Here is a 20,279-nt window from a genome sequence, read left to right as displayed (position 1 = left end):
CTCACAGTTATTACGCGACACCAAAGCACAGATCCTGAGATGCGCAAGATGGACAAATTATTCTTACACGTATGAAAAATGTTTTCTACCAAAACTACCAAGAGATCCTTCATGTCTAACAGTTACAGCAACTATTTTTAATAAAAACAAAACCAACCAATATGAATTCTAGTTTCATTTTTGTTTTAAAGGCACTCCCCCCGCTCCCCCCCAGCCCTGATGCTCTCTTATTACCAAGGTTTTCATTTTTAAAAAACTTCAGATGAATCTTACTGAAATGTCAGTTACAAGTTAAAAACAAAAAAAAAGCAAAATACACACGCACGCAGGAGCGTGTACAGCGGGAGCAGGAAACAAGACGGTGCAACGGAAAAGGGGAGAAGAGAAAGAATCAGCGTCCAGCGTTATCTACTGGCGATAAAGGATCTCCGTCTTTTATGGCAACACTGCACATCCAGAATTCTAAAGCAAGGATAGCCTAGCAGGCGTACTTGCAGAGGTGTGCCCTCTGGGAAGCATTCTCCCTAAGGTCATGGTTTCCATCCTGGTACACAACAGTTAACGTTGTTTTGTTACATAGCCAGCTTGTACAAGGCAGACATCTTTCAGAAGTCTGCACACCTACACCACTAGATTTAAGTTATAATATATATCCTTTATCTGGGTCTCCATAACTTAAATTGACTACTATCATGGGGGGAAAAAATTCAAAGCAGAGTTCTGTGGACATGAGGCAAGAACAGCAACTGAATAAATGTAGAAACCTCACTCAACCATAACCAGACATGAAAAGGAAAGGGGGAGACGCGAAAAGCTTAAAATGTTTTTAGTTTTGTCCTGTCCCTAGAACTCTTCTCATAACAGGGGTTCTTACTGTACGGTCTATGGATGGGCTTTAGTATAAGCAAAACATGCATGTATGTTCATGTTTAGGGCGAGAAGGCGCATGGCTACAATTAGATTCCTAAAGGGGTCCAGATGCAAAACAAAGTTATGAACCACAAGTGTATATAATTACCTTGAAACAAAAAGTGTAAGCTATGGGAGAGGGGTGCTATTTTATTATCATATGTGATTTTTAGCCAAAATTTTCTTCATTGAAGAAATTTGATTCCAAATACTCTGGACTGTAACAACCCAAAACTGCACCCATTCTTTGCACATAAATTATCTGTGGTAAATATTAAATCTCAAGCTACTTTCCTCCAACTAAAAAACTGTTCTCAGAGAATGAAAACACATTTTAAATACCAAAATCAAGCGAAGTTGGAAAGTGAAATTCTTTTTAAACATAAAAATGTAAATACAACTCCTTCAATGTGATCTAAAATTTTGACTAGATTACCAAATACTAAAACCAAATCAAAACTATGATAATTTTGCTCTTGAAAAATTTTAACTTTGCACGTCAATCCCATGGTATAGAAAACGCTGAGCTTTGTGTCAGCTTGCTAGGCACAAGCTTCTCTCCTGGGTCACAGAGAAGAGTATGTAAGAGGTCACTTTCAACATCGTGTCTATTATGCACCTTTGTTTTGAAGTGACACATGTTCCCTGGGGATTCTCACTGGTGGGGATGAGGGAGGTAAGACATACATGCACTCTGCCCTCGACATTCATGGATGTGCAGGCTTCTACCACAATGCGTAACCTACCAACCGACTGTGGGCCAAGGCAATGGCTAAAACTTCATTTCACTTTCAGACCTTTCTCCCAGTACTTGGAGTTAAAAATAGTTTAGGCCATCTTGGCCTGGGTTATTTTTATCTGGAAAATAGGGACTGGAAATAGCATAGTAAGCATAGAAAGGAGAGTTGACCACAATAGGATGAAAATGCTCACAGACTTTCAAAAGGTCTTACTGTAGTTTTAGAAAATGGATAGAAAGAGGGGAAGCAGAGGTGAGGTACACGGCAGGTTGGTTGAGGGCAATTCACTAAGTGTTAGCATATGAATAATAAATAACCAGAACAACAAAAGGTGCTTTGTGTAAGACCAAAGAATATATAATACAGCTCCCCTGCTCTTACAACTTTCTGGAGAAGATACTTCAGGAATAAAAGATATACAAAATTTTTGAGAAAAGAGAGATCAATGGAGGTTCAGAGTTCAGGGAGATATGGGGGATGGGACTTAAAAGCTAGATGCTAAGGGACGCACAAGGGATGCATAACATCTGAATCCTGGGAGCATAAACCAGTCAAAGAACTCACAGACGTGTTGGGAGGAGTGAGATGCGAAGCAAAAAGGCAGAAAATAGTCTGGCTGAAATAGTGGCTGTATTTCAAAGAGGGGTAGCAAATAAGGGTGGATAGGTGGGGTGGGCCTAAGTAGCTGGGGAGCATTAAGTGCCTAGGAATCAAATTGTATCCTTTAAATAAACCTCAGAAGACTTTTGAGTAAGATTTTTATAAGTGTTAGTAAACTTATATTAGATAGATGTAGGTGGTACATGGAGAATGAATTAAATAATAATATTGTGTAACAGTCCAGGTATAAAGTGATTAAAAATCTCAATTAGGGGGCTTCCCTGGTGGCGCAGTGGTTGAGAGTCCGCCTGCCGATGCAGGGGACGCAGGTTCGTGCCCCGGTCCGGGAAGATCCCACATGCCGCGGAGCGGCTGGGCCCGTGAGCCATGGCCACTGAGCCTGCGCGTCCGGAGCCTGTGCTCCGCAACGGGAGAGGCCACAACAGTGACAGGCCCGTGTACCGCAAAAAAGAAAAAAAGGACACCTTTCCTGGCTTGCAGACCAACCTAGGTCTCCTCTAACATGCTCCCATGGCCTCCAGTACATCTCATGAACATCCATCACACATGGAACTGCAGGTTCAGTGTTATCTTCCCCTCAGACAATAAAACTTGGGAAGGGCAGAGGGAATTACCTTGACCTGGGCATCATGGTACTCTCAGTGCCTAGCACTGATCCGGGCATATATTAGATACCACAAATAGTTGTTGAAAAAATAAATGGGTTTTGCAAACAGGTTCAGTTTTAAACCTGTTCTCCCATCAGAGAGCCCCACCAACCCTGATCCCCTCCAAGAGGAGACTTCAGTCTTAACCACGCTGGGTTTGCAGTACTTGTAGAACATCCAAGCGGAGCCGTCCATCAGTCCTTTCCAGATGCCGGGGTCAGAGACGGTCAAGGCGTCTTGAACAAAGCCCAACAGCTGAAGCCACGGCTGCTCCCCTTCTCCTCCTCCTGCTATTACAGTTACAGCTAAAATTAAATGAACACTGATAATCTGCTGGGCATTTCTCACGTATCTCACCTATCTCTGAACAAACCTTATTGAATTAGGTGCCATTATTAACTCCTAATATACTGATGAGAAAGCGATACTTTAATTGTTAGGAAATTTGCCTAAAATCAGAGAGCAATTAAGTAGCAAAACAAGAGCTTGAACACCGGCAAACTAGCTCAAGAACTTGTGCTTCCTCCAGCACATAAGATCACCCAGGGAGAAAAAGATATAGACCAGAGCAAAAGGAGAAAACAAACCACAGATCATTAAAACTATCACTTCAGGGCTTCCCTGGTGGCGCAGTGGTTGAGAATCCGCCTGCCAATGCAGGGCACACGGGTTCGAGCCCTGGTCCAGGAAGATCCCACATGCCGCGGAGCAACTAGAGCCCGCGAGCCACAGCTACTGAGCCCGCGTGCCACAACTACTGAGCCTGCGCGCCTAGAGCCCGCGAGCCACAGCTACCGAGCCCGCGCGCCACAACTCCTGAAGCCTCCGCGCCTAGAGCCCGTGCTCCGCAACAAGAGAAGCTGCTGCAACGAGAAGCCAGCGCACCACAACGAAGAGCAGCTCCCGCTCGCCACAACTAGAGAAAGCTGGCGTGCAGCAACGAAGACACAACGCAGCCAAAAATAAATAAAACAAAAATAAATAAATTTAAAAAAAAACCAGTATCACTTCAGGGGCAAACACTATAAAGGAAGAAGCAATTTAAGAAATGGTATTCACACCCCTGTGTAATTACTTCCCCTTGAGTATGAAATGAACCTAGTGATTTTATCTAACCAAAAAAATACAGCACAGGTGATGGGATGTCACGTCTGTGGTTAAGTTACAAAAGTCTGGGACTTCAGTCTCGACAGAGGATTCTTTACTGCCTTTCTGATTCGCATACTTGGATGAAGCAAGCTGCTGTGCTGGAGAGGCCCACGTGGCAAGGAACTGAGGTCCTCAGTCCAACAGCCCACGAGAAACTGAACGCTGCTGATAGCCACTGAGTGAGCCTAGAAGCAGATCCTTCCCCATTTGAGCCTCTGGAGGAGACCACCGCCCCTGGCTGACGCCTTGACTGCAGCCTTGTGAGAGGCAGCGAAGCAGAAGATGCCGCTAGGCTGTGTCCAGGTTCCCGATCTACAGAAACTGAAATAATAAATGGGTGTTATTTTAAGTCACTACGTTTTGGTACAACTTGTTACATTGCTACATAGCAACAGATAACTAATATAAGCTGAGAAGAAAAGTCTAGAAATATAGATGCTTCAAGTTCCCCCTACATGTGTCTTCTCACAGTGCTGAGCAAAAAGCTAAGAACTGAGCTTCAAGAAAAAACCACAGTTAGAAGCTGAGAAAATAAGGACAATTCTGAAAAATATACTGAGAAAACAACACTTGAAAGGCTCAGATCCAGGCTAGTAAATGAGTGATCAAAGATTCTAGAGGTGGGGTGGTCAATAGTGCTACTGAAGCAGCACGAAGACCTGGCCTACGGGGGGAAATCACGCAATTTTCTAATTAAAAAGTAACTTTCAAGGCTGTATTTCAGAGAAGTAATGCTAACAGAAGTCAGTGGAAGACATAATAGAAGGTAAAAAATGCCTAGAGATAGAATAAAGGATAATTACTGACAAAACTATGGACTCAGAACCTCTAGTTACCATCTACAGATGAGAGTACCAATATTAATGAGAAAAAATTCAGATGCGGTCAATCTTTTCATACCCCAAACTCCTGATTAGACTCTTTCAATTAACTGGCCAGATCTGACATTTCCCATGTATACAAAAATCAGGCTGAAACTGATGTTGTTTGCATTAAGTTGAGATTATAAGGTTCCTCAATTCTATAGCTCAAGTTTGGCCTTTCAGGTTTTAATTTTTTTTAATCATTTCATATAGAGTATTTTAATGTTTACCCATACTTCTGTGACCCTCCCTTACCCTAAAGTCAAAAGCAAGGTTTCCTATGCTTAAAAGTCCTGGGCACTATATTATAATTTTAACCCTATCACTTCCCATCTGATAGGTGGTACTTTTATTTCTAATTCCAGGGTCAGGCTCCGCATCAAGTGGATGAGAGCTGTATTTCTCTGCTATCTTTTCGGATCCCTAAAGTATCATACACTTCCCCCTTCTTTTCCTCAGCTATCACAGAGCCGTTTGCATCTATATGTCAGGAATTATTTTTGATATTTTATGGTCATTCTACCTCTTCTCAATTTTCTACAATAGCTTTAACTTCCAACAGCATATTTAAACAAAGATGTTCTATTTCTAATTTTATTTTGAAATTTAATCTAAATCTATGCTTGTCTCTCAGGTTGAACCATTCAATTTTCTCCAGTGTTTCCCTAAATTTCAGAATCTGTGTAATTCTTCTTACATGGATTTGTATCTACAAGCCATCTTAAGTGAGCAGTTCATGTAAGAGAGCACAGACCTACTTGTTGACAGCACCAGAAGTTCAGCAAGACGTCCTGCAGTACTTCCCGCAGGCAGCCCCAGGGGCAGAGCTGATGAGAGCATACTGTGCAAAGAAGCCATAAAGCCTCTGGAGAAGAAAGGATGGCGCTGCGAGGTCAACAGCAGGAGCAGCAAACACGGCCAATTTGAAGGAATGTGGACAAGCAGAGCATGGAACTTTTCTCCTCTGGATTGAGCTGCGAAATAAGTGTCAACAATCTGCTCTAAATGGAAACTGAAGAGCGGGGCCAGAGGAGAAAAGCAGGAGGGTTGGAGCAAGATGAAATAAGAATTATCTCCTTCCAGTTGCTCAAGCCAAAAACCAAGAGACATTCTCAACTCCTTCCTTTCTCGCATTCCTCCGACTAATCCATCAGCAAATCTCACTGACTCTACTTTCAAAATATATCCAGAATCCAACTAGTTCTCCACAGGTCTGCAGCTACTGCTCTAATGTGAGCCACCACCTCCCAGGGCCAAGGCTGCTGGAAGAATTTCCTACCTGGTGCCCCTGCTTCCACCCTTGCCCCCGCACAGCAGCCACAGAGATCTCCTAGAACAAGCTCTCCAGGGGCCTCCTGTGTCGCCTAGGATACAACCCAGGACTCCTGCCGCGGCTCACAGGCGAAATCCTACATGAACTGACCTCACATCCCCACCCCTGCTTTACTGACCCCATCGCCTACCACTCTCGCTCGGTCCCTCCCCTCTGCTCCGCTAGAGACGCAGTGGCCTCCTCCTTGCTGTGTTCTGAACACACCAAGCACATCCCACGTCAGGGCCGCTGTGTGTGCTATTTAATACCTCTACTTGGACTGTTCTTCCCCCACGTACCTCTATAACCCAGGCCCTCACTTCATTCAAGCCTCTACATGAATATCGTAGTACTTTACCAAGCCTGTGTAAAAGAAAACCCCCTGGTCACTCTGTCCTTACCTTGTTTATTTTTTTGTCTTAATATTTACCACCTAACGTGTCATGCACTTACTCATACATCTCTTTATTAACCGTCTCTCCCCGCCCCTCACCTGCCTCAAGTGGAATTTAAGCTCCCTGAGAATGGGGGCATTTTTGTTCTCGTTGTTCAGGTATTCCTAGCTCCTAGGACAGTACCTGTGCATGCAAAGTACTCACTTCATGTCATTTGTTGAATCAACGAACGAATGAAAAGACTATCCAAACAAGACTCAGAGAACACGGTAAGGAGAAGCCAAGAGTGCATGCATTTTGCTTTGATGAAGAAACGGGGTTTGGGGCACTGAGTAAAGAAAACGAGAAATCCAAACCCAAGAACACTTTCCGGTGATTTCAGCGAGCAAACAGACAGAGGGTACAGATACTATCCCAGCTCTTCAGAAATAAAACTGTGGCTTGGTTCTGGAAAAATGTGATAATGAAGCACAAAACACTCCAGGAAAGATGGCAGAACAATCCAGAGTCTGGGCTAAGAAATACAGCTGTGAAATAAGCCACTTTAAGGGAAGACTTTGGTTAATCATCTATCAGGTTTTTTGGTTGTTTCTCTGTTTTGTTCTTTAGAATAGAAAGTTTTGAGCTGGAACAGAAACAGTCAAAGACAAGCCATGAATATGGTTCAAATAATCATCTGAATGCCATCCTGTGGTCACAAACAATGTTTCAGGTGCAGAAACAAGCGCATAGTGGAAAAGGAGGTAGAATGCAAATGCAGCACTAAAACGCATCTATGAAACACTGATCAAGAATGTGTGCAAATGAAAGGGAGACTGAAACATTTGGTGTTGCTTTAAAAGCCTAAAGAGAAAAATTAAATAAAAACAACTAAGCTGATAACATCAATCCAAAAGCATAATGGGAAGGCACAGGCTTCAGAGAACATGCTAGAAGATGAACAAAGACAGACTTCATGCCCGATGGGGGAAAGGGGGGAAAGGAAAACAGAGAATAAACATTTAAATCAGAAACACAGAGCAGAAAGACAGTTCCAACTAAGGAAATAAGAGAGAGTGGGCCTGCTTCAGGGAAAATGGCTTCAACAACAGAGGAAAAAAGGAGGTAAATAAAGAACATCTAGGGAAATTAGGGAGGAATTCTTGAAAGGAGGAAAATTTAAACTAGAATGTCAGATAAGCCAGACTGTAGAGTGACAGGAGTAAAAGGGAGAAGAAAAGGAAGTCATAAATGTTCAAGTGTAGCCTCAAAAATGGCATAAAAGACACCAAAATTAGTTAAGTGGGAACACGTGGTTTTTACACGCGCTGCAGCATTAAGGTGCAGATACAAGAATGAAGTAAATCACTAACCAGCTCTCTGACCTTGAACAAGGCACTTAACCTCTCTGGGACTTATTTCCTCTGTTTAAAAAAAAAAGTGTGTGTGTGTGTGTGTGTGTGTGTGTGTGTGTGTGTGTGTGTGTGTGTGTGTGTGTGTGTGTGTGTGTGTGTGTCTGTGTGTGTGTGTGTGTGTGTGTGTGTGTGTGTGTGTGTGTGTGTATGTGTGTGTGTAGTCAAAAATGGGTGATCATTCTAAAGTCTTTTTTCCTCTAGCTTATTAAAGAGGAGAAGCACAGGACTCCTTCAAAGAAAGAAATCAGAAAAGCAGAAAATTTTCTACATGAGAAGAGTAAGTTAAGGACACTTTTGCATAGTGCTTTACAATGTAAAAAGTGCCTTTACATGCAAGATTATATACATTCGTCACAGCAAGCCTGAGAGACAGAAAAGGCAGGCATCATTTAACACCATTTTCCAAATGGAATAACTGACGCTCAGAAAGCTTAAGCAACTGGCTCAAGGACACAGAAACAGTGGCAGATCCAGAACCCAAGCCAGGTTTCACAGCAGGACAAAGTCCACTATCCTTCTACGTTCAGATGCTCTCCTCCTGTGTGACTAAGGTTTTGCAGGAAATTTTTGTGGCTTATTAGGCGGTAGATAAGGGAAGAGCTATAAACATTTCTGAAAAACCAACAACCTGTTAATTTAAACTAAAATTCCTTTAGAATTAAAGAAGTTACCATATATGTAAACTACACGTACACTAATTCACCGTACAAAATGTTTTCCTACAAAGTTGAACTTGGTTGTCACAACCTATTAAGACTACTCTTTCAGTCCACTTGCTTCTCTTTTAAAACAGTAAAGCGCTATACAAAACTGCTACTATGGAAGTTGTAATATTTTCAACCTTTCTGAATACAGAATAATTGACTTTGATCTCGACTCTGACGTAGCTATTAAAACATTAAACAAGCTGCTTCAATTAGGACATCCTGGGAGCCAAGAGTATAGAGAAAGTGGCAGAAGTAGATTGAGAAGGCAGTTTCGTTTGGTTTTGTTTGTAACATCTAAGAGGACTGACACCACATCTCTATGGTAGTGATAATAAAGGATCAGGACTTTCCTTATCCTACCCTTCGCTCTAAAAGCCATAATCAGCTAGAGCTGCCCAATTAACTGCGGGACTGGTGAAAAATCTCAGGAATAGAATCTGCTGCTTATTGGTCTTATTTTATCGCTCCTTCTCTTTATGTACATTTTAACTGAACAGAGTAAGTTTTAGACAAAATTCCAAAAACATGTATATGATTCTACTAGTTTTATTATAACAGGCAAACGTTTTCCTTCAGAGTGGTTAAGAAACTCCATCTGAGGGCTTCCCTGGTGGCGCGGTGGTTAAGAATCTGCCTGCCAATGCAGGGGACACGCGTTTGAGCCCCGGTCCGGGAAGATCCCACATGCCAGAGCGACCGAGCCCGTGCGCCACAACTACTGAGCCTACGCTCTAGAGCCCGCGAGCCACAACTACTGAGCCCACGTGCCACAACTACTGAAGCCCGTGCGCCTAGAGCCTGTGCTCTGCAACAAGAGTAGCCCCCGCTCCCCGGCACGCAGCAACGAAGAACCAACACAGCCAAAAATAAATAAATAAAACAAATAAATTTAAAAAAAAGAAACTCCAACTGAACAGCTGCACATTTTCCCAGGATCTGCACTCCTCTGCATTCTTCTTCCTCTACCAAGTAAAGGCACCTATGATTTCTTACAGCCCACACAAAGCTACTCCTCACAAATCAGCAGGCCGTGACTCCTTCCTCTTGGACATCGCTGCAAGTCTTCTTGATGGAAGAAAGGGTGTGAGAAAGGATAAAGGATCAAAGGGCAGTTTAAGGGCAAAAAGGGGGAAAATCCCAAAAAAGGACCAGAGAAAGTGGAAACTGGAGCTCAGTGGCCACGATCATGTTCCTGTTTTTTTCCTGTATTTCTTCATCTTTCCCTTGTAGTTCCTCTTTTAAAGTAGCTGGACAAACAGTGGCCAGATAAGCGTGCTGGCAGCAGAAATTTGGGAGAAATCCAAGAATATACTGAATGAGCCACAGCCAATTATAAATTATATATCATCTGATTATCAGGCCCTGACATGCACAAAGACCAAACAGAACAGACAGTGTAAATGAAGAACATCAAATCTCGGTCTGAAAGCCTGAATTTAAGTCCTGGCACGCTGCAGGATTTCCAACAAGCGACCTTTCCTGAGGCTCACTTTCCTCATCTGTAAACAGGGATAATACACCAACAACCTAAATATTTTACAGAGTTGCTGTGAAAATCTATGTGAGAAAAATACCACACATTTGAGGCAAGTACCTTTTAAAATCACTACAATGTCGTAAAGGATAATAAAACCCTCAACTGAAGACCCTCTCTGCCATCACATATAGTACCCATATTCTGCCTCTCTTAGGAGTATAAGCATGATCCAGGCAGATAAATTTAACTGGCTTTTCAGTCACTATCAGAAACAAACATTGTAATAAAAGAAGTTTCTACAGTCCAAAGATAAACTACAATTATTCACATACAAGGCTAATGCTCTCACTGTCAACAAAGTATGTATATCAAATCTTAGTCCCAGTAGTGTGCTAAGTAATCTACATCTTCTCATTTAATATCCTACCCACATCCAGGGTAGTAGAAAAAGCACAGGGCTTGATGTCTGAATGACCCTAAGTTTGAATCCCAGCTAGGGTGTCGTAAGTGGCAGGCCTTAGCCAAGTCGGAGCTAAAATATCCTCAAATGTACAGTAAGAATAATGCTACCGATTTCATAGGATTAAAATTACTGTGACCATGTCTGTATTGAGCCTAACCTGGTGCCTAGCACACTGAGGTTGCTCAGTATATGGTGGCTGGTAATCTGACTGCCTTTCCATTCCCCCAAAGCAAGCATCTTTAGTTTCTTTTAGGAATGTTTAAACTACATAATCAAACAAGATTACCAAAACCTCTCTCAACCAAGAAGTACAATGAAAGGGATTCCCTAAAACCATTCACAGATCCTGAAATTGTGTCCCTAAAATTAACGTAAGCATAAGATCAAAATCTAAAGAGTTTAAAATCCATCCTTCCTTCACATGATCTGTGTAGTCAGGTGATCTAGGACCTCAACGGCCCTTCAACCACTGGCACTCCTGAGGAAAGAGGTGGCTATTCTCTAACAGCCTCCCCATTAGGAGGCCCTTTGGTAAGAGCTAGGCTGACTGCTGTCCCTTCCCTGAGAAGAGCAGTCAAAAACAGGAAGATAGGAGAGAAGAGGATTTAGCTTAACCTGGAAAGCTAAATTAACTAAGGGAAGCAGAGCAAGGAAGATTCAGGGCATTACCTTCTTCACCTGAAGCTTGTGCCCCAACTATACACACACTTCGGTCAGTCCTGTGCCGTTACATTAATGTGCCTTCAAGCTTTTTCAAGCTTTCCTTCCTCTACGGTTTATGGCTATATTCAGATTTGATCTATAACAAATTTTAAAAATATATATGTATATAAATGAGACTTGCATTAAAGACCGAAGCTGGCGTTTAATCAGGCTCTTTTTTCCTTCCAGCTTAGTGTTAAGCAAGTGTTCACCTTTTTTTTTTTCTTTGGCGACCATATGATATTAAGACACGCGCCTTCATCCAGCAACGAAGCAGCAATGCATAAATTAGACTTTACATTGTCTTCTCCCACCAAATTTCCCGTTTAGAACTTTCCTCATTGCGTACGCCTAGCCTTTTGGGCAGTCTGAGAGTCACACATAATGACTGTCAAAACAGATGGTCTGACACACACAAAAGAACTACTGGGAAGAATCAGTGTCTGTGTACAAACACCCACGTGTGATAATCTCCTCAACAATCTCCTCAAACTCACAAAATCAGACAGAGATTGATGATGGAGGAGGGTGGAGTAGGGTGGCCTGGAGTGGAGCTGGATACAAAGAAAAGATTAAGATCTGGGGAGTGAAATGGAAAAGAACCACAAGAGAGTACAGAGAAGGAGAGTCTATCATCTACCATACTGAGGAGGGAAGAGCGATCAGACTAGGTAGGAACGGAAGAATCTGTTGGGGAACGACTACAATAGTCAAGAGAAAACAAAGATTTCACCAAACCGAGACTTAAGAGTGAGCCAATTCCATGGGGTTTTTGTTTTCTTTCCAGGAAGCTACAAAACGGTTCTTTTTCAACAGCGGGATTATACTAACAAAAGCAAATAAAGGAAACCTATGCTAAAAATGTAACCTACCTACACTGAGCGGTCTGAAAACGGAAATACTTCTTCCCCCGTTTAGCAGTGGGTTTCAAAACAGCAGGGACAAGGGAGAGGGATGAGAGCTGTAAGAGGGGGAGGGGAACAGGCAGGCTCTTCCTGAACATAAGGAAAGGAGCCTTCGGCCTAAATGCTTATTTTACATGTACCTTTCTGTGGTCAGCTGGCAGGTTCCTCACTGAACACAACATTCGACTGTGGAAGTCGGAAGCTGATGAGAGGTTCAAAGCCCACGGGGATTTAAGAGCCGCTGCAAACACAAGGCTGATGCAGAACCAGCACTTGCTTCGGGTAGCACTCTAATAATCCCCGTCGGGCGCCTAGAGCTCCAGCGAGGTTTGACCCGACTCACTGTGCGAGGGAAAAAAGAAAACTGCAAAGTTCAAGGAAGAGCCTAAGTTTAGCCAGAAGACCTTGCAATCAGACGCAGAAGTGTGTGAGCCGGCAGGAGGTGGATGCTATCCGTTTGCTCCACCGGGTGCTGCACAAGAAGGAAATCCCTTTTACACACAGACACCGCGTTCCCTCGCCCCGCGCCCACTCCCGGCACACACTTACTTTCGTCCGGCCATTGATCTTGTAGTTGCCCAGCTTCCCGTTACAGTGGCGGATCAGGTCGTCCATGCTGCTCATGAGCAGCCCGATGGTTTCGCAGCCGGGCTCCTTGCCCTCGATCCAGGTGATCTTATCGCCTCGGATGTCCTTGGACGAGTCGCTCTTCTGGCTGACCAGCTGCCCGTCCGTGAACTTGCCGGTGTCGTGCAGGGCGCGCACCTCGTCGCCGATCTGCTGCCCGGTCTCCTTGCCCAGGAAGTCGTCCACCACGCAGATGCCGTGCTTGTTCATGCAGGGCACGATGTACTCCAGCGCCAGCTTCAGCGCCGGCAGCGGCTTCGTCTGCCCGTTGGGCCGCAGGCCCCCGCCGTGGCTCAGCGCCTCGCCCGGCGCGCTGCTCGGCGGGTACAGGTTCGCCTTCTCCTGGTACAGCGACGAGCGGGCCAGCGGCTCCTCCTTCGCGGGCTCCGCCTCGGCGGCAGCCGCCGCCGCCGCCGAGCCCTGGCCGCCGGGCGCCGCGCGAGGCGGGGACGCGGCCACCACGGGGTCGGCCGCCGGCTTGGCCTTCGCCTTCGCCATCGCCGCGTCTCCGGCGGCCCGCGGGCCCGCGGCCTCGGCGACGGCGGCGGCGGCTCTGTCCCGGCGCGGCGCCGCCTTCCTGGCCTCCCTGGCCCCGGCCCCGGCGGCCCTGGGCGGCGGCGCGGGGCCGGGATGCTGGGGCTGGCCCGCTCCGGGGGCGAAGGCGCCCTCGCCGCCCTGGCACACGAGCTTGTGCTTCTTCCAGTCCTGGCGCTGGTGCTCCTTGCTGCAGTAGAAGGAGCTGCGGCAGCGGCTGCAGCGCAGCAGGTTCTCCATCTTCCCGCACAGTTCGCAGTACTGCCGGTCTCGCTCGCTCGGGCTCGGCCCGCCGGGCCCGCCGCTGTCATTGGCCATGGCGGCGGCGGCGGCGGCGGTGGAGGCGGCGGCCGAGCAGGAGGGGTGGCGGCCGGACGGCCTCGCCTGGGGCCGGGGAGCTGGAGGAGCGGCAAGGGCCGTCACTGCGCCATGCACCCGCCGCCCCTCGCCTCGGGAGGCCAGCGCCCCGCGCCCTCGGCCGGGCCGCTTCCTCGTCCTCCGGTCCCGCCGCGCGGCGCCGGCCGCCGCCTCAACGCCTCATCGCCGCGGAGGGCTGAGGGAGCGCGGCCTGCGCGGCGGACGGCGACCTCCGCTCGGGCACACAGGCCCGGCGCGCGAGACCCGCCGCCTCGGCCGCCGCCGCCTCAGCGTCCCAGGCGGGCCGGCTCGGCCCGCGGAGCAGCGCAGGGCGTGCGGGCGCCACTCGCTCTGCGCGCTCTGCACGTACACCACGGCCCCGCGGCGACCCGGGCGGGCGGCGCGCGAGGGCGGGGGGCGGGGCAGGGCGAGGGGTGGGCCGAGGGGGGCGGTGGCCGCGCGCTCGCGCTCGGACGCGGGCGGCGCCCGGGCCGCCTCCGCTCTCCCGCACTCGGCCGGCTGGGCCTCGGAGCCCGGTCTGGCGCCCTCGGCGCCCACGCCAACTGCGTCCGGGGCGGGCCCGGGACGCTGCTGCGGCCCGCCCGGGGACGCCGAGGGGCAGGCCCGAGAGCGGCGGAAGGGAGGGGGCCGCGCCGTCGCCGCCGGGCCCGCGCCCCGGGCGGTACCGACACCTGCTGGGCAGAGCGCGGCGGCGAGGTCGCCGCGGAGCTGGGCGGCCTTAATATGGCTGCTGTTTGTGCGCAGCCGACTGGGTGTGTTCCAGGCGCGCTCCAGACTACGTTGCAAGGTGGCTGCTGCCACCGTCGTGTTGCATCGGAGGAAACGGAAATTCAGAGAAGTAAAGTAACTTGCCCAAGGTCACGCAGAACTGGGACGGAACCCAGAAACCAGACTCTAGGATTCCAAGGCTCCTTTTTCCATTACGCCAATTCAGCCTGTATTTCAGGAAGGCCCGAAATTGTTAAAAACAAAACTAAGTAATTCCTGCGGTCAGTCCAAGCCCCTGTGCCCCGTTTGAGCCAAATTTAAAGGTACTGAAATTCGATGCTTTTTTTTTTTTTTTTTTTTTTTTTTACCATTTTTAAATCCTGTGAAATCTTGCGGAGTTTAAACCCTCGTGAAAAAATGTTTGGCTACCTAGTCGACTAAGTTAATCAAGGCTCATTTCAGGGTCCACATTCAGGCACTTGAGCTCAAACTGCTGGAACTGCTCCTGAGAAGTGGATCTGGCCGGGGCGCGGGGCGGAGGGAGGGCAAATGGGCATTACTGCATTAACGACTTTTAAGTTTAAACAGAAGTATCTCTTATTATTAGAATTTGTGCTATGCTGATGAGTACAATTCTTTCTTTTATAGTACATAAAAACCTTACCAGAACTAGGCCAAGGGTGTTTCTTTCCGCCCTTTCATTTATTTTTGGAATAAAAAGGGCTGTGACTGCGATGTTCACCATCTTTATTGAGCACCTGCTAATGTGGGAAATGCTGTGCTGGGCTTGTGTACCATCTGAATAGACTGCAGGTAACTTCAGCAGTCCTTGAGATGTTAGCCTTCCAGATTAACAGCACAAGAGCTGAAATGTGTAAGGTTAAAAGCAGAATAATATAGGTACTTATAAACCACTTTGTAAAATATTTTTTAAAAAACTAGCCTGAATCCAAAAACTCATCATCAACTACACAGAACTTAAAACTGTCATTAAATTCTGCCATATAAATAAACAGTACCCTGGGGATACAATCTGGTGAAAGAGGACAGTAATTCCAATTAGCCTGGCCTTTGGAAGACAGATAAGTTCCGTGCAGGGGGCGGACGTGTAAACAAATGATGACAACCTAGAGCTCAGAGTAAATGCCCTAAGAGAGGGCGGATAGGATGGGATGGGAAAAGGGAAAAGGAATTGTTAGCCCTGCGCATTGCACTAATCAAGATTTCAAATCGATTAATTTAGAAAGTCTTAAAAATGGCTTAAAAAGTTAGCTTTTAAAACGTTTTGACATATGTAAATTATAAAAGTAAAATATAATTTCAATACAAGTGAAATCTGACTTCCTTGGCCTCCTTTTGCTGTGGTAATGATAACTGATTCTTAAGTATTCTCAAGTTTGCTAGGGAACACTCATTCTACAAACACTTGATTCTTCTAAATTTAGTTATTTGTAGATATTAAAAGTAGTCCAGCAATATCTTTAAAAATTACTATTTAGGTCTGCGGCATGCAAAGAAGTGTATTTACATCTCTCTATGCTTTTTTCATGTATTTTCATTGATATCTACCTAAAAGATTAGATGTCCGTATCAAAACCTTTATTAGCTTTCATTTTGTTCCAATTAAGTATACAAAATCACAAACTTAACATGTGTATCTTGAAAATACTTAGTCAAATGTGACACTTTCAAATTTTTCATGAATAGAACAAATATAAAATGTTGTTTCAAATACTTCCAAAGATCTATGATTTCAGAATTTTCACTTATTCAGGTTTAATAACCTGTGAACTAATTCCAAATTAGTGAGGTTTCACCAAACTATCTGCTGACCATGCAATAGCCAGTGAATGACAAGTTCACCAAGGAGATTCTAGAACTCCACCGGCATGTAACTGTTGTCATTTATTCAAATGTTATAGAGAAGATCCACACTGTCATGCAGGAATTTATCTTATAAACACTTACAGGGTACTTACTATTATGTGCCAATCTCTGTTCTAAGCATTTTACAAATATTATCTCATTTAATCTTTACAATCACCATGAGGTGGGTACCATTATTATGTCCATTTATAGAAAATGAAACAAGAGTAAGGCAATGAGATGAGTAGCAGTAGGAGTGTTACCTAATACTTTGGGGAGAACAAAGGCTTGTGTCTCCCAAAGCCAGTAATTAGTACAACTTTTTCCCTGCCCCGAACCTAATGAAGATCAACTGTTCTAAAACCTGAAGGATGAATTCAAGGAAAGGTGCTGTCATCTCCGTATCACACCAACTTGGAGGAAAGCTAATTGTCCACCTCTTTCACTTTCCTTTGTTCTTCTGGCAACGTTTACTTAAACTATAAAGCAGTAACCACTATGAACTGATGAGAGACTTACAAAAAAATGAGGCAAAATTGAGATTAAATGCAAAGGACAGAATTAAATGAGGAAATGAATTTAGAAATGAATGTGCCGAGTCTTGAGGAAAGCCCAGTGAACAGGCTTTGCCTTCAAGAGACTAGCCCTATTTCTCCTTTAAAAATGTTTAAAATGCACAAGAGAGCGTCTTTTCTGCTCAGGAAATCACACATCTGATTGTTAACTAATGACCTCTTGTTTCCCCATCTGTGGCAATCTTGTTTTAATACATTACAGAGAACAGAAAAATCACAAGTACAACATAGGCATCCCACCAAGATAAACAGGAAGACGATCTTCAAGTTCTGGGAAAAGCAACTAAAAATTTGAGCCATTTTCTAACTATAGTATCGGGACACGCACAAGTAGGTGTCTTGGAAAACAGCACCTGCTCTCTTCTGTACTGGGTGTTCTGCCAGATGCACACATGCGCTGTGCTTCCCCACATACGTCGAACCACGTTTACTGTCTACCAAGGTGGTTTCCTTATGAAAATAAAATATTTAAATAGACTTTGTATATATTCAGGAAAATTTATCTATCACCCACTTTATCAGCTTATGATTTAAAACTTACCCACTAATCCAGTTAAAAGTTGATCCTCTCAAGAAATATAACATGAAACTTTAGAATCATTCCTCATTATAATGATTATTTATTTACATAATGTATATAAATATAATGGGTTAATGTAATTACACTATGAGTTGTTTTTTGTTGTCATTGTTAACAAACATTACCTTAATGTTGAACCCACTTTTAATGTAGTCCCAATTAGTAACTTATACCAACCCAGGTTAAAGACAGCTCAATTTTTTTCTGTAACTCTTTTTTTGTGGGGAAAGGTAAACATACACAAAGATAGAGATAGTAGTATAATTAACCTCAACTCTGATTAGGTCAATAATTATCAACTTCAACAATTATCAACATTTTTATGTTCTTGTGCCCCCCCATTTTGCCTTTTCTTTTTATTTTCCTTTTTTTTTTTTTTTTTGGCTGCAGGATCTTGGTTTCCCGACCAGGGGATTGAACCCGGGCCCATGGCAGTGAAAGTGTGGAGTCCTAACCACTGGACCGCCAGGGAATTCCCTCCGTTTTGCCTTTTTTTTTTTTTGCCTTTTTTTAAATGTATTTTTTATTGAGTTATAATTGACATATAACATTTTATTCATTTTAGGTGTACAACATAATGATTTGATATATGTATATTTTATGAAACAATTACCATAGGAAGTTTAGTTAACATTCATCACCTCACACAGTCTTTTTTCCTTGTGATGAGAACTTTTAAGATCTTCTCTCTTAGCAACTTTTTTTTAAATTAATTAATTAATTTATTTATTTATTTTTGGCTCCGTTGGGTCTTCATTGCTGCGCGTGGGCTTTCTCTAGTTGTGGTGAGCGGGGTCTGTTCTTCGTTGCGGCAGGCAGGCTTTTCATTGCGGTGGCTTCTAGGCACGCAGGCTTCAGTAGTTGTGGCATGTGTGCTCAGTAGTTGTGGCTCGTGGGCTCTAGAGCGCAGGTTCAGTAGCTGTAGCGCATGGGCTTAGTTGCTCCGCGGCATGTGGGATCTTCCCGGACCAGGGATTGAACCCGCGTCCCTTGCACTGACAGGCGGATTCTTAACCACTGCTCCACCAGGGAAGCCCCCCTCTCTTAGCAACTTTTAAACCTGCAATACAGTATTGTTAACTATAGTCACTCTTCTGTACATTACGTCTCCCAGACTTACGTATAACTGAAAGTTCGCACTTTTGGACCGTTTCACCACCCCCTCTACCCACTGCCTCTGGCAACCACTAATCTATTCTTGGTATCTATGAGTCAGTTTTTTTATTTTTGTCCTTTAGAAACCACATGTAGGTGTGATCATACAGAATTTGTCTTTCTCTGTCTGACTTATTTCACTCAGCATAATGCCCTTGAGGTTCATCCATGTTGTCGCAAAAGGCAAGATGTACTTCATTTTTGTGGATGGATAATATTCACATATATATACATATATATGTATACACCACATTTTCTTTATCCATTTATCAATCAATGGTCATTTAGGCTGCTTCCATAACTTGGTAATTTTAAGTAATGTTGCAATGAACGTGGTGGTGCAGATATCTTTTCCACGTAGTGTTTTCATTTTCTTCAGGTAAATACCCAGAAGTGGAATTGCTGGATCATATGGTAGTTCTATTTTTAATTTTTTGAGGAACCTCCATACCGTTTTTCACAGTGGCGGCACCAATTTGTACTCCCATCAACATTGCACAAAGGGTTCTCTTTTGACCATATCCTCACCAACATTTATTTCTTGTCTTTTTGATAATAGCCATTCTAACAGGTGTGAGGTGATATGGTGGTTTTGATTTACATTTCCCTGATGGTTAGTGATGTTGAGCACCTATTCATGTACCTGTTGACCATCTGTATGTCTTCTTTGGGAAAATGTCTATTCAGATCCTCTGCCCACTTTTTCATTGAACTGTTTGTTCTTTTTCTGTAATACATATAGTATACCAGATATATGATTTGCAAATATTTTCTCCCTTTCTCTAGAATGCTTTTTATTTTGCTGATGGCTGCTTTTGCTGTACAGATCGTTTTAGTTTGATGTAGTCCCACGTGTTATTTTGCTTCTGTTGCCTTTGCTTTTGGTGTCAAATCCAAAAAATCACTGCCAAGACAGATGTCAAGGAGCTTCACCCCTATGTTTTCTTCCAAGAGTTTTATGGTTTCAGGTCTTACGTTCAAATTTTCAATCCATTTTGAGCTGAGTTTTGGTGTGGTGTAACATAGTGGTCCAGTTTCATTCTTTTGTATGTGACTGTCTAGTTTTCCCAACACCATGTATTGAAGAGAGTATCCTCTTCCCATTATGTTCTTGGCTCCTTTGTCATAAATTAATTGACCATATATGTGTGGATTTATTTCTAGGCTGTCTATTCTGTTCCCTTGATCTATGTGTCTTTTTTACTTTTCCCCAGTTCAATAGCATTCTCATTACTTTTGCTTTGAACTCTTTATCAGATAAATTATTTATCTCTGCTTCATTAAGGTTTTTTCAGGGGGTTTTTATTTCTTTTTCTTTTCTTTGTCTTCTCATTCTGTTTAACTTTGTCTGTATGAAATTAGGTGAAACAGTTACCTATCTGGTCTTGAAGGTGTGCCCTTGTGTGTGAGTGTCCCTGTGCGGTTTGCACGTGTCCAGTGGCTTTGGTGGAAGAGCTGGATTTGAAGTGAGCAGGGCTGCATATGTCGCGGTGGTGTGCTGGCAGTGTTTGCCACGTAGGAGGTAAGGCTGGGGTTGGAAGGACTAAAGCCAGAACTACGTGCAAGCCAGGG

General features: G+C 44.5%; 1 protein-coding gene across 1 annotated transcript in view; it reads right to left on the bottom strand.

Annotated features, from left to right (window-relative positions):
- Positions 1 to 13,965, bottom strand: part of EGLN1 (egl-9 family hypoxia inducible factor 1) — a 57,416-nt gene extending 43,451 nt beyond the window's left edge. Inside the window, exon 1 of the mRNA XM_079901084.1 lies at positions 12,834 to 13,965. Coding sequence (XP_079757210.1) covers positions 12,834 to 13,763 — 930 coding nt within the window. The 5' untranslated portion in view covers positions 13,764 to 13,965. The remainder of the gene's footprint in view (positions 1 to 12,833) is intronic.
- Positions 13,966 to 20,279: the final 6,314 nt, after the last annotated feature.

Source organism: Stenella coeruleoalba (genome assembly GCF_951394435.1).
Source record: "Stenella coeruleoalba genome assembly, chromosome: 16".
Lineage (NCBI taxonomy): Eukaryota > Metazoa > Chordata > Mammalia > Artiodactyla > Delphinidae > Stenella > Stenella coeruleoalba.
The sequence above is the reverse complement of the archived record's forward strand: the minus strand, read 5'-3'. Positions and strand labels throughout refer to the sequence as shown.